Genomic DNA, 13558 nt, shown 5'->3' with positions numbered 1-13558 from the left:
ACCCCCAATGAATACGTGAGGATCCCCCTCCCGTGCCCCGCCCCCCAGAGGAGCCCCTGTGTATCTGCCCGTCAACCTCGGTCGGTATGAGCCGAGAACTAATTCCAGGTTCACCTCTGGGCCTGGGGTCACAGGGGATGTCGGCCTCCTTGCCAGTGACCTGAGGTCCAGCACACAGCTGGCTGGTTGGAGTGACACATCGAGAGGGAGGCGGCCGCCGCTCGGCCTGCTGGGAGGAGCCCGGGATGCGCCCGCCTCGTCCGTCCGTGCAGCCGTCCGGAACCTGCTCGTCATCTTTGGCGTCTCCCTGCCTGTGTCTCCTACGTGTTTCATGGCAAACCTGGTCGACACGGGTGCAGGGACGGCCTCCGGCCCCCGGCGGGGGCGTCCGGTTCCCTGGTTAAACCGTCTCCCCGAGCCCACTGCGCCCTCCATCCCGTGGGCCGTGGCCTCTGCCAGGCCCTCCAGCCCCAGTGGCCTCCGTGCTCCTGGGCCGCATGAACGGACGTGCCCTCAGCCCGTGGCAGGAGGGGCCTCCTCGGGGAGCCACCACGCTGCAGGGAAACGGTGCCGGTGGGGTTCCGCTCCGCGGGGCGCCCGCAGCCCGCGTGTCCCTCACTGATCTGTTCTCTGCCGACTTCGAACGCGTCGCGTGAGGAGATGCGCGACGGCGGCGGCGGCTCGGGTCCCAGCACCTGCGCGCCGGGCTGTTTCTGGGCCTCGAGCCTCTGGGAAGCACGTGGTCTGTTGGAATTGTGGCCTCGGGAGCCACGGACGTGGACCACCCGGCACGCGGCGGGCGCCTGCATGTCTGTGAGCCGCCGGCGGGAAGGGCCTGCGCAGAGGGCCCTGGGCCGCCACCACCTGGCCGCTCCGCTGCCGGGCAGACGCTCCCCCCACCGGGTTGGCCAGGGGAGAGGTGGGCGTGGCTCGCAGGAAGACACCCCCCCCCCCCCCAGGCACCCGGTCCCTGGGGACCTGCCATCCGCGCCCGGGAACCACAGAGGGGGTCGGAGGAGCTGAGCAGACGCGGTTCTTTGGTGTGAGAAGTCTGTCCCTGAAAAACGCGGTGCCCGAGAGGGAGGAGCCCGCCCCGCTCGGGGACCCCGGGCCGCCTCGACGCAGCCCCCAAACCCGCCACCCACCGAGTGTCCATCAGACGCCTCAGACACAACGACACCGGCGTCCCGGCCTCTTCCCGGCCCCGGGGACCCGCCTGCCTCTCGCCGCCCCGGGAGCTCGTCCTGTGGCCAAGGGAGAAGGGGTGCGCCAGCCCACGGGGCCCGAGAGCGGGAAGGAAGGGCAGCCAAGGCCGGGGCTGCCGGGCCCCGAGGTCTCCCCGGGCCCTGAGGTCTCCCCGGGCCCTGAGGTCTCCCCGCTGGGGGAGGAGCTGGAAGAGGAGGCTCTGTCTCCGGGGCCAAGGCGTGTCGCTGGCTCCAGGGACTCCCTCCCCAGCCCAGCCCGCCCTCTGCGCGCTGAAGGCCTGCAGGGAACTGCCCGGGGCCAGCAGACAGGCCAGAGCGAGACCCACGCGTGGAGTCCTCCTGCCTGCCCTCCAGACTCCCCTGGGCTGGGACCGAGGGTCACCAGGCGAGGAGGGGTGGGCGGCGGGAAGTGGCCTCCCCGATTCCCTGCCAACCTGGGTGCCCCACAAAGTTTCAGACAGAACTCGGGCAGCATCCCCCAGCACAGCGGTCTCCACCCCCCCTGGTCCTTCTGGAACAATCCATGCTTCCAGATCCTTCCACAGAGATGGGAAAAACAAGGCTTAGGGATGGACACATCCCAGGATGAGGGATGGGAACACGGCAGTCCTTCCCTAAGCCCTCTCCTTTCTACCTCCTGGGGGCGGGCACCTGCCCAGGTGACACAGCAGAGACTGGAGGGGGCCCCGCGCCCCATACAGGGGACACTCGGGACTCCCCGGGGCCTCACCCTGTGATCACATGGAGCTCCCACGGCCACTCGTGCCGTAGACTCACTTAGAGACAGGGACACGGACTGAAGGGGGCAAGGCCCCGCCCACCTGTGAATGGCAGCAGTGGTCTCAGGTGTGAGATGCCACCTGGAGCAGCCCCAGCTTGCCCACCCCCAAGGCTGCACCACGGAGGCAAGACCACGCCGCCCTGGCCTGTGTCCGAAGTCACCACTGGGCGGGGGCAGGGCTGGGCTCTGCCAGCCTCGGGCCTCTGACCGGCCCATGGGGGCCGATGGGCTCTGGTCATGGGATGTGCATGGATTCCAGGGGTGGGCGGGGCTCCCCCTGGAGTTAAGACGGCCCTGATGACAGCGATGAGCGCCCCGAGGCAAGGCCCTGGGGCCAGGGAGGCTTTGGCAGGATGGGAGAGATGCTCCCCACGCCTCCAGGCTGAAAAGCAGCAGGGCGCCTTCCAGGTGGAACAGCGCCGGCAAAGGCTCAGAGGTGGGACTCTGCATGGATGTATTTCCTTGATCAAAATGGAGGGTTACGAGGCCACTCAGGGGGACTGCTTTATGCTGTCAGACCGAGTTTGTCACGTAGAACCTGCCAGAGAAAGTATCTCCGAGACGGCGGCCACAAAAGCTAGCCCTACTGCCCACGGTACTGCGAATCAAGCGTGGAGGCTGTGATCACTAATGACAGCAAGGGCTGGCACCCTGCCCTCACTAGGAGCTGCTGGTGCCCATGTGCCCCGACCGGCTTCCAGGGACCCTTACAAAACCCCTGCTGGGCGGCATCTGCCCCCAGCTGTCCAGTCCAGGAAAGCCTGCCCATGCTGTGTGTGTTCATAGCCAACCACACCCACCCCCCAGGTGTTCGGGGGACAGACTGCTGATGCGGAGCACAGAAGGGAGATCAAGTGGGAACTCGAAAGCAGCAGTGAGCTCTGGCGAGGAGACCCGGCGTCCAGGGCCGCGTGGGCACCGCTGCTGCAGCGTCAGGGGGCATCTCTCACAGGGGAGGGCGTTGCACACGACACACTGGTCCACAAGGAGAGGCCATCGCGGGGTCTCCGGGGAAACGGCCACATCAAACGCATCGATCACTGGCCCTTGTGTTCTTGCCTAAAACTCCTCAACCGGAGGGAGCCCAAGCGGCTCACGGGCCATCCCGCAAGATGGCGCCAGACTCTTCCAAAGGGCAACGTGGTCAACACAAAAGCGTGAGGAAGAACGTCCAGCGTCCCGGGCGGGGCGGGGGGGTAGGGCGGGGCGGGGCAGGGCGGGGTGGGGCAGGGCAGGGCAGCACAATGTGCCAGCCCGTCTCGGGTTGTCTCAGACCCACCTACAGCTCTGCGGGACATTTTGGGGGACAATTGGGGCGCTGTGCAGATGGGCTGTATTTTAGATAATAAATGCTGCTGTGTGAAACTTGTTTCTAGGGGGATACTGGCACTGTTATCTGAGACCAGTTTTCTCTTTGGTGGCACCGCCTTAAGGTGGCACGCATCCCTCCATCCTCCAAATTCCTGAGTGTGCGTGGGGCGGGGCGGCGGGAGAGGAGGCAGCCACGGAGGCAACGTGACGGAGGCTGGGGAGTGGGGGGAGCGGCCACAGGAGTCCCTCCTACCGCTCGCTCTGCTTCTCTGTAAATCTGGAATTCGTGAAATAGAAAGTTTAGGGGAGGACATCACGGTCATTGATTCTTTTTATTTTTGTTGTTGCCTCTACCAAGGTGAGGCCGAGAAAGAGCCGCAGGAAACGCATTTACGCCCGGGGCTTTGGTTCCTGACGAGGCCCCTGTTGGTGTGACACTGTCCGCTCCCTCTCCCTCTCCCCAGCTCCCAGGACCTGCCAAGTCAATGACTCTGGGGTTTCTGTTTTGGTGGCTCAACCTTCAGCTGTGGCCGCTGACCAGACACCCAGGCCAAGTCCTGATGGGCCCATGCACCACCCCCCTACCTCCGAGGGCCTCGCTGACCCAGGTTCTCAGGAGCCGCCGGCACAGCTCAGCGCGCTCCGCGGACGCCTCGCCCTGCAACCCCGGCAGCCAGCGGCCGCTCCCAGGAGGGGAGATGCAAAAAGAGCAACTGTTTCTCCTCTCTGCACAGACTTTGGAGCCCTGACGTTTAAAAAATAATATTAGACACGAGCGAGTACAGACAGACCTTGAAGACAGATCTGTCCCGTGCGGCCCAGAGCGTCTGAGGTCCTTCCCAGCCCTGTGCCCTGCACAAGGGGCCGTGTTTAACATGGATGTAACACGGATGTAGCATGGATGTAGCATGGAGTGCGTGCCTGTCCAGAGGGGTCTTGAGTGCTGGGTTTCAGTCCTGTGGGCCTGAGGCTTGGGACTGGCGGCATGTGGTGATGTCTCCTTTAAGAAACCGGGTAGCTTTCCTCTTCCCAGGATCCCCGGGGGCTCCCGGCACCTTGCGAGCCATCCCGCCAAAGCCCATCTTCACCGGGAGCCGGAGCGGGAGCCTCCCCCTTCTCCCAGCAGGCCGAGCCGCGGCCCCTTGCCTCCCCCTTCCTGAGACCCACCCGAAGGTCACACGCCGTCAGAGACGCTCCTTCCTGGGACCCGCATGCCCAGAGGGCGAGGGTTTTTAACGAGGAACGCCCTGTCTTTTTGTTCTGAATCCGGAAAAGAACCCACACCGACCTCCTGGTGCCCCCTCACATCCACGCACCCCAAACCGTACCCCTTCCTCCCTCGGCGGCTGCTGCACGGACGGCCATCCCCACCATCGTCACAGAGACAAGACGGCGCTGACGGTCTACCGTCCCCACACTTCCCGCTTTACCCGACGCTGCCAGCCGCACGGTCAACCGTCAGAACTGAGATGATAAAACGAAACGTGTCTGATAAAGTGACAGCACGAGTGCCTTCGGGTGGTCCCACCGAGGGTCTTCCCTTGTGTGCAGAATGCGTACGGTTTAACAGAGTGCATGCTTTAAAAAAAGGGTTTTTAACTGGCAAGCTAAAATGGTCCCTGTCGCCGTGCCCACCCACCCCGCCCCCTAAACGTAAGTTAATGTAATTTAGAACCGAGCGTTTTGGAAGTCTGGGCATGACGCATCGGGGATGAAGGCTGCTCGCGGAACATGCTGGGCTCGGCACGATGATAAATCAAAAACCTCGTGGGCTTTGTTTTCCTGGGTTGTTTGGAAGCAGCCAAAAGCAGGCTATTAGCAAAATTGTGGGATGGAGAAAAGAAATGAATACCTGTGCTTCCTCCACGCCGCACGGCGCCCGCAGGCACACACACACACACACACACGCACGCACACACACACACACACGCACACACGCAGGCACACACACACACACACACACACGCAGGCACACACGCACACACACACACACACACACACACGCACACACACACACGCACACACAGGCACACACGCGCACACACAGCCACCCCCTCCCTGGGGAGGAAGGAGCGGCGCCCGGGGGGACGCCCTGTGGGCGGGCGCGAGGCTCTCGCCCGGTGCAGCTCCGGGCCGGGCACCCTAGCTCTGTCCCGCAGCCTTGGGGTCACACTGTCCTGGGAGGCCGGCGCAGGGCCGGGGAGAGATGTAAGGCATGTGTCGCTGGTCAGGAAGGAGGGAACCCATGCTTCATGCTCAGATGCGCGTTTCCGAGGAGGGCTGGGCGGGCTCCGTCCGGCTGGAGAGGGGGGAGAAAGGAAACCGAGACGGAAGGAAGGACCGGAAGTAATGACGATGACGGTGCGACTCCGACTGAGAACGGCGAATAAATAAACAAAGGACACCACCGATGAACCAGGAGGTCGGGGTTCGATTCCCGGTCGGGGCACAGGCCCGGGCTGCGGGCTCGCTCCCCAGTGTGGAGCGTGCAGGAGGCAGCCGGTCCATGATTCTCTCTCATCACGGATGTTCCCATCTCCCTCTCCCTCTCCCTTCCGCTCTGACATCAACAAAAATCAAAAATAAAAACTAACACCAAGACGAGAGGGGCCAATGGGACGTGACGTGACAGGGGACGACTTCCGCCGCGGCCCGCCCCGCCCCGCCCCCGCTAGATGGACCTCCGCCGGCGCATGAGCCTGTGCACGTCCGTGAAGCTGTGCAGCCCCGGCGAGACGGAGCTGGTGGGCGACGGGAAGAAGCTGTTCTTCAGTGTGCTGGGCGAGATCTCCTCCATCTTGTAGGAGGCGGAGTGGAAGTACTGCGGGCCGAGCTGGGCGCCGAAGGAGTTCTGGTGGCCCGCGGGCCGGCCCCCCGCGCGGCCCTGCGGCCGGTAGCAGGAGCAGGAGCACACGGACTGCAGGTCCCCGTCCGCCTTGCAGCGCGCCCGGCCCCGCAGCGCCTCCTCGGGCACGTGGATGGCCATGCTGTTCCGGGCCCCGGCCAGGGACGCCCGCTCCTCGGCGTCCCTCCGCTCGTCCTCGCTGTTCATGGTCAGGAACCTGAGGACCACCAGGTTGAGGAAGGCGCCGATGACCGTCAGCCCCACCAGGATGTACATGAAGCTGAAGGCCACGTAGAGCGGCTTCTTCTGCAGCGCGCCCTTGGTCTGCAGCGCCACGTAGTCGCCGAAGCCGATGGTGGTGAGCGTGATGAAGCAGTAGTAGTAGGCGTGGAAGAAGCTCCAGTCCTCGCACTGCGAGAAGGCGGCCGCGCCGATGCACAGCGTGCCCATGCAGGAGAAGAAGCCGACCGTCACCATGTTCTCCATGGACACGTCCGTGTTGCGCATGCCGCAGCACTTCTTGATGCGCTTCAGCAGGTAGCGCACGAAGGTGTTCATCCGCTCGCCCAGGCTCTGGAACATGACCAGCGTCAGCGGGATGCCCAGCACCGCGTAGAACATGCAGAAGGCCTTGCCCGCGTCCGTGCCGGGGGCCGCGTGCCCGTAACCTGGGGAGGGAGAGAGCACAGGGAGAGCCAGTGACCCGAGGGCCCGTGAGGTGGGACGGGGAGGGGGGTCGGGCTTGGGGGCATTTCAATGGGGAGGGGCTGGGGAGTGTCCTTGGGAGGGGGTTGGGACACCCCCATGACGGGGGGAGGTTGGAGGGGGACAGGGTTAGGGTTAGAGAAGAGAGACAACCAATGCAGACAGGTAGGGGGCCGGATCCTGAAGGGAGGGGGAAGAGGGGTCGGAGGAATCAGTGGGGAGACGTCCTTTGAAGCCTGGGGGGGGGGGTGGCGGGGGTGATTTGCAGCAATTCTGTTGGGAGAGGAAGAAAAGTTTGGGAGCCATTTCACGGTTCTTCTTAGAGCAACACAAAAGTTTTTTAAAAAAAGAAAAACAGCCCATTTGCTATGGAGAACACTGCAAAGGTATCAAGCCCGACGTAGAAGACTAACATGCCCTCCGTGGGCCAGCATGGACGGTGAGCCGCCGCAGAACGCTGCGCGTGGCGGGCCAGGCTCGGGGCTCACGCCTGTCGCCCACTGCCGCTTTATTAAAGGCAGAGCAAGCACGTACCAAGAGAAACCGCCCGATCTGAAGGACAGAGAGGAACGCAGAAACAATAAACAGGCAGCGCCTCAGACAGTTGCCGGGCCATAACGAAAGGCATCATAGAAGGGAAAGAGAGACTAAGACCAAAAGGTAAGGATGCAGCCAAATCGGGTAAAGTACCCGAGTGTACAGATTCAAGAAGCTGCGTGAACCCCAAGCAGGATAAATACAAAGAAAGCCACGCGTCCGAGGGAAACTGCTGAAAACCAAAGAGAGAAAAGCTTGAAAGCAGCCAGAGAGAAACGAGGTGTCACACACAGGGACACGGCTGTTGGAGTTCTGCTGACTTCCAGTCACAAACAGTGGAGGCCAGCAAACGGTGGAATCGCACCTTTAAGAGCTTTTTGAAAAAGGCTGTTAACCCAGACTTGTCTATGCAGAGAAAATACCTTTAAGAGTGAAAGCAAATTATATTTTCAGATTAAGGAAAATTTGCTAACAGCCGATCTGCATGGCATGACTCCCAAAGGAAGTTTTGCCCGCGCTGGTGTGGCTCAGTGGATGGAGCGTCGGCCTGTGGACTGAAGGGTCCTGGGTTCGATTCCAGCCAAGGGCACATGCCCGGGTTGCAGGCTCGAGCCCCAGTGGGGGGCGTGCAGGAGGCAGCCGGTCAATGATTCTCATCACTGGTGTTTCTATCTCCCTTCCCCTCCCTCTCTGAAATCAATAAAAATATATTTTAAAAATAAAGGAAGTTCTTCTGCCTGGAAGGAGAAGATGCAGACGGAGACTGGGCTCAGGAGAGAATGAAGCACGCCTCGGCAAACGCGAGGGTGTGTATTTACGCCCATGCGGGGTGGGGACCCACTGCACCTCCACGGAGCCCGCCTGTGCGGCTGCTACAGAGGCCAGTGGATGTGGAGCAGGGGGTGTTGGAAAGTGCGCACGGTGGTAACGTTAGCCCACGGCCCTATGGGATGTGCGCACTGGTGGAAGCCAGTCCAGCCTTTTCTGGCTCAAACACTGCACCCCAGGGGCCCGGGCCTCCCCGAAACCCCCTGCAGTCAGCAATGCTCAGCAGTCAGCTCCCCGCAGGGACGGTGTACGCCTGGGCAGCTGAGCTGGGCTTCGTCAGCCCTCCTGCCGCCGCCACACTCGCCTCAGAAGAGCGCCTGGTCCCCGGACGCCGCACAGCACAGCTCACGGGGCCGTGACAGCGAGGACGTCCCTTCGCGAGACACGCGTGTGAGCCAGTGTGAGCGAGGACACCCCAAAGCTGAGGGCCTCCCCCTCCTGCGGTCTGGCCACAGGTCGGTTCCCACGCCAGTGAGGGACAAGCTGCAGGCCGTGCCACGCCTCCCGGGCAAGAGCAGGCTGAGCAGGCGACCTTCAGCGTTCCCATCCGGACGCAACCTCTCCCCCTGCTCCCCACCCAGGACGCACCCCTCTCCCCTGGCTCCCCACCCAGGACGCACCCCTCTCCCCTGGCTCCCCACCCAGGACGCACCCCTCTCCCTGCTCCCAGCCAGGAGGCACCCCTCTCCCCCGGCTCCCCACCCAGGAGGCACCCCTCTTCCCTGCTCCCACCCAGGAGGCACCCCTCTCCCCCTGCTCCCGACCCAGGAGGCACCCCTCTCCCCTGCTCCCCACCCAGGAGGCACCCCTCTCCCCTGCTCCCGACCCAGGAGGCACCCCTCTCCCCTGCTCCCCACCCAGGACGCACCCCTCTTCCCTGCTCCCAGCCAGGAGGCACCCCGCTCCCTGCTCCCAGCCAGGAGGCACCCCGCTCCCTGCTCCCAGCCAGGAGGCTAGCCTACATGGGTCCCAGTGGCCCTCGGGCTCCCAGTGGAGCATCCAATGGACAGCCCGCCCGGGAGGAGGCCAGAGCCAGGGAGGCGCTGAGGGCTCCGGGGACCGTGTCTGCCGCGTCCCAGACGAGTTTCTAAAGAGCCGGGTCAGTCACTGCTCCCACGGAGGGTGCTGTGTCCTGCGAAGTCCCCGCCTGACGCACCGCTCATCCCCTCTGCTCACGGGATCTGCCGAGACGGCGCCGTGAGCCACACGCACATCCGGCACCCATCAGGCTCCTGCCTGGCACACGGAGGCAGCCCGGTCCTTCCCGCAGAGCCACGGTGCCCGGGAGCTGCGGGAATGAGGCGCGGGTGGAGCAGAGTAGCGAGGGGACATGGAGGCACCAGACTCGCACGCAGCTTACTCCCGCTGCCTCTGGCCGCCCGGAGCCCGAGAAGGCCAGGCCCCTCCTAAGCTGCCCCGATGCCCCCTCGGGCGGCGATCCCCCAGCTGTGAATTCCCACCGGGGTGCTGCACATTCGTGGACAAGGCCAGCGGGTTTGAGTCCTGAGTCCCACAGGGACCATGCCCGGTCCGTCCCCCTCTCCCCAGGCCGCCCCATCTTCTTCTGCCAAGTTCCCTGCAGCCCGGCTCCCTGCTCCCCAGCTCCCGGCTCCCTGGCTCCCGGCTCCCCGCTCCGCAATGGAAGCAGCTGGAAGGCCGGTGCCAGGTGTGGGTGGTAGGACTGGCTCCTCCCGCCCACAGCTGCCGGGGCGGAGGAGGGGACGGGGGAGGGGGCAGGGGGAGGGGCGGGGGAGGGGGCAGGAGCTGGCCACCTGGGCCTTCGGGCTTCAGCAAATTCACTGCCGGAAGAGAATGAAATATTTATAAAGCGCATGTGAGGTCTTGGCGCTGGTAGGAGTTCAATAGGCACAAATCGCATTAAGGAATGACTCAGGGTGGCACGGGGAGGGAGGTGGGAGGAGAGCCGCCCTGGCCCCCAGGCTTCCTGGCCGGCTCCCACTTCAGCCTGGGTCAGCTCCGGCTCAGCCTGGGTCAGCTCCGGCTCAGCCTGGGTCAGCTCCGGCTCAGCCTGGGTCAGCTCCGGCTCAGCCTGGGTCAGCTCCGGCTCAGCCTGGGTCAGCTCCGGGCTCAGCCTGGGTCAGCTCCGGGCTCAGCCTGGGTCAGCTCCGGCTCAGCCTGGGTCAGCTCCGGCTCAGCCTGGGTCAGCTCCGGCTCAGCCTGGGTCAGCTCCGGCTCAGCCTGCCCCAGGAGGAGGGAGGCCGAGGAAGGGAGGCCGCTGAGGGCTTTGGGGAGCGCCCACCTGCTGGCCGTTCCCAGCGCAGAGCCCCGCCACAGGTTGGGGACCTACCTCCCAGGCTCCGGGCAGCTCTGTGTTGTTGCTGGTCCTGGGGTTCGCCCCCTCCCCGCCCCTCCCCTCCCCCTGCCCCATCGGGCCCTATTCAGGTTTCCAGAGGAGCTACACATGATTATTAAGACTCAGGTGTGCCCGGCCTCAGTGGTTGAGCGTTGACCTATGAACCAGGAGGTCACAGTTCAATTCCCGGTCAGGGCTCACGCCTGGGTTTTGGGCTCAGTCCCCAGTAGGGGGCGTGCAGGAGGCAGCCGATCCATGATGCTCTCTCATCACTGCTGTTTCTCTCCCTCTCCCTTCCTGTCTGACATCAATAAAAATACACGTTTTTTAAAAAGAGAGTCGGGTGAAGGTGACCACGCTTTCCTGCATTCGCTCTTTCATCTGAAACGGGCGCCCGGGTGCGGCCGCCCTGGCCAGCTCCCCCCTCCTCACCACAGGACCCCCCAGGACCCAGCCTTCACTCACCCCTTTGGGGGGCAGGGGGCGATGTGTCTCGTGGGCTCTGATTGGGTCTCCAGCCCCGCCCGGAACCAACGGGCTGGTGGGCTTTCCTGCGGGAACTGAAGGGACCCAGGAGGTGATGGCCGAGCCCCGGGGTCATTCAGCACCCGCCACAGAGGTGCCCGCCACGGAGAACGCCCTGAGGTGGGGACACGGCTCCGCCCCGCGTCTGAGCCCAGCCGCGTCAGCCCCCCGCAGGCTTTCCGATGGGCTCCCACGAAATCTTCTGGCTTCAGCCAGTGTTTTGATTGCAATTGATTAAGGCTCAGCAAGCCCGACGCCTCGGCGTGGCTGCGAAGAAAGAGCAGCCGTCTGTGTGGGCAACAAAGCACTTCGCAACGCAAACACCCCTGCACCCCACGAGGTCTCTCACGGGAGCCACCCGGCCTGTCCACGGAGGTGGGGGGAGCCCGGCAGGTGAGGGGAGCAGGGCTGTGGGCAGACGGAGGCCGGCGGGGGCCAGGCAACCTGCAACGAGGGCTGCGGGCCAGGGCGGCCCATGTCCTGATTTCAGAGAAGCGGGGAGACGGAGTTTGGAAATGTGGGATCTAATCGGTGTCTAATTAAACATTTCTTCATGTGGCACAGGGCAGACAAAACAAGACAAAGCAGACCATCTGTTTGTCTAAAGCAGAGGTATCCCGAAATGACAGGGAGGGAAGGGGGAGAGCGGGAGGGGCTGGGGTAAGGCAGGGGGTGCAGCAGAGGGGGGCTCAGCGAGCCCCACCGAACGCCGGGCTCCCCCCCACCCAGCCCCCCTTCACCTCCCCCCACCCGTCACTGAGCCCACAGGTGGTTCCATTTCACAGATGCACAAATCAAGGCGACAAGAGGTGACATGGCCCTCGGACCGCCTCCCCCATCGGCCGAGGTCCGCCTGCCCGACAGAACGGAGGAGGGCCACGCCCGGGGGGCAGGGCCGTTCTGGGTAGACTGAGGCCCCTTCCCACCATCCCCGAGGGGAACGCCACCCCATCTCACAGGGGAGAACGCTGAGGCTCCAGCCCACCCTCGGCCCTGCGTGCAGCCACCGGAGGGTGCAGGTCTGAGATCGGAGCCGGCAGGAGCGTGGGGAAGGGCCTGGCCCAGGGCCTCCCCGCTGAGCCCTCCGAGCAGCAGGTGGGGGTGGGGGGCAGCCCGTTTCCGCCTCCGGAGCTGGTGACGAGCCCCATCTCTCACGGCTGCCAGCTGCTGGGGCTCCAACGAGGCACCCACCAGGGTCAGCTCTCTGAGGGAGACAGCCAGCAGGCGCTGGGCCTCCAGACACGGCCCCTCCCAGGCCCTCCCAGCCCCCAGCCCCCCCTCTCTGCGGCTGGGAACCACAGCAGCATGGAGCCGTGCCCTGGGAAATCCTCCATCCACCAGATGAACTCGCTTTGGCTGAGGCTCCTGTGCGGCCAACGAAGAGCTTAATGGGCGGAAATGAGGTTCAAGCCCACAGCCTCCGTTTTCCAGGCCCATCGCGAAAGCGCCTCCTGCCACTCGCGTCAGGGACGGGAGGTGCAAGGGCGCCCTCTGGCGGGAGCTCGGGGGACTGCGGACCCACCAGGCCTGCCGCACCGGCCACAGCCCACGCTGCCCCGGGACCCCATTCAAACCGGGGGGAGAGCCATTCACCCCCTCGGAGATGACGTGCTAGTGGACCGTCTCCGCCCAGAAGTTAGCGTCCACCGACGGCAGCACTGGCAAAACATCACCATCACAACCATATTGTGGCGGTGGCGGTGGCGGTGGCGGTGACCGCCAACAGTCGTGGAGGGCGCAGAGCTGTGATGCGGGGTTCCCTGAGTCCCTCCCTCTCAGGGAGGCGGGACCGCCCTTTGCAAGGTGCGCGGTGTTAGCGCCGTGGCCTGCGTCAGAAACGGGGCGAACTGTGGCCTTCCTAGGCCCCAGCGGGGCTCCGGCCCTGTCCCTGCTGCCCGCCCGCCCGGGACCCTGCAGACGAGGTTTGTGGGGGCCCCGATGGAAGCCTGTGTCTCCTCTGGTCTCCGCCACCCCCCCCCCCAATAAATTCCCCTCCCTCTTCCGTTCTCCTTTCCTTCCCTCCACTCACAGTGTATACCCCGCCCCCCAAAGACACTACCGGGGGACGTGGGGAAGCCCAGCCACATCTAAAAGGAAGCCCATGGGGATCGTGTGAGGTCTGGCCGACTTCTGAGACGTGTCCGCAGGACGAGGGAGCCTCAGTCCAGTCACGGCACGCCCGCTCCCCAACAACGGATCCTTCCGGTCAAAGCAGGGAGCCAAGGTGAAGGTGCTAGCTCGCGGCTCCTTCCTGTTTGCCGCGGGGGGTCCCTGAGGGCTCCTTCGCCGTGGAGTGCCCGGGAGGGAGAAGGCAGGGTTCACACCGGAGACCCGGCGGGGGACAGAGAGCCCTGGCTGGCTCCGAGGGGGGTCACACCCCGTCGGCCCCACGGCCCTGCCCTGGTCTGCCAGGTGCCCAGCTCTGCTCAGACCTCTCCTGCCCTCACTCAGGGCCCAGCCGCAACGCCACCTCCCAGGAGGGCTCCCTGGCCTCGCTCTGAACTCCC

General features: G+C 64.5%; 1 protein-coding gene across 1 annotated transcript in view; it reads right to left on the bottom strand.

Annotated features, from left to right (window-relative positions):
• Nucleotides 1-5968: 5968 nt before the first annotated feature.
• Nucleotides 5969-13558, bottom strand: part of KCNK9 (potassium two pore domain channel subfamily K member 9) — a 34034-nt gene continuing 26444 nt past the window's right edge. Inside the window, exon 2 of the mRNA XM_008156615.3 lies at nucleotides 5969-6810. Coding sequence (XP_008154837.1) covers nucleotides 5969-6810 — 842 coding nt within the window. The remainder of the gene's footprint in view (nucleotides 6811-13558) is intronic.

The sequence above is a fragment of the Eptesicus fuscus genome, chromosome 19, assembly GCF_027574615.1.
Source record: "Eptesicus fuscus isolate TK198812 chromosome 19, DD_ASM_mEF_20220401, whole genome shotgun sequence".
NCBI classification, from domain to species: Eukaryota; Metazoa; Chordata; class Mammalia; order Chiroptera; family Vespertilionidae; genus Eptesicus; species Eptesicus fuscus.
The sequence above is the reverse complement of the archived record's forward strand: the minus strand, read 5'-3'. Positions and strand labels throughout refer to the sequence as shown.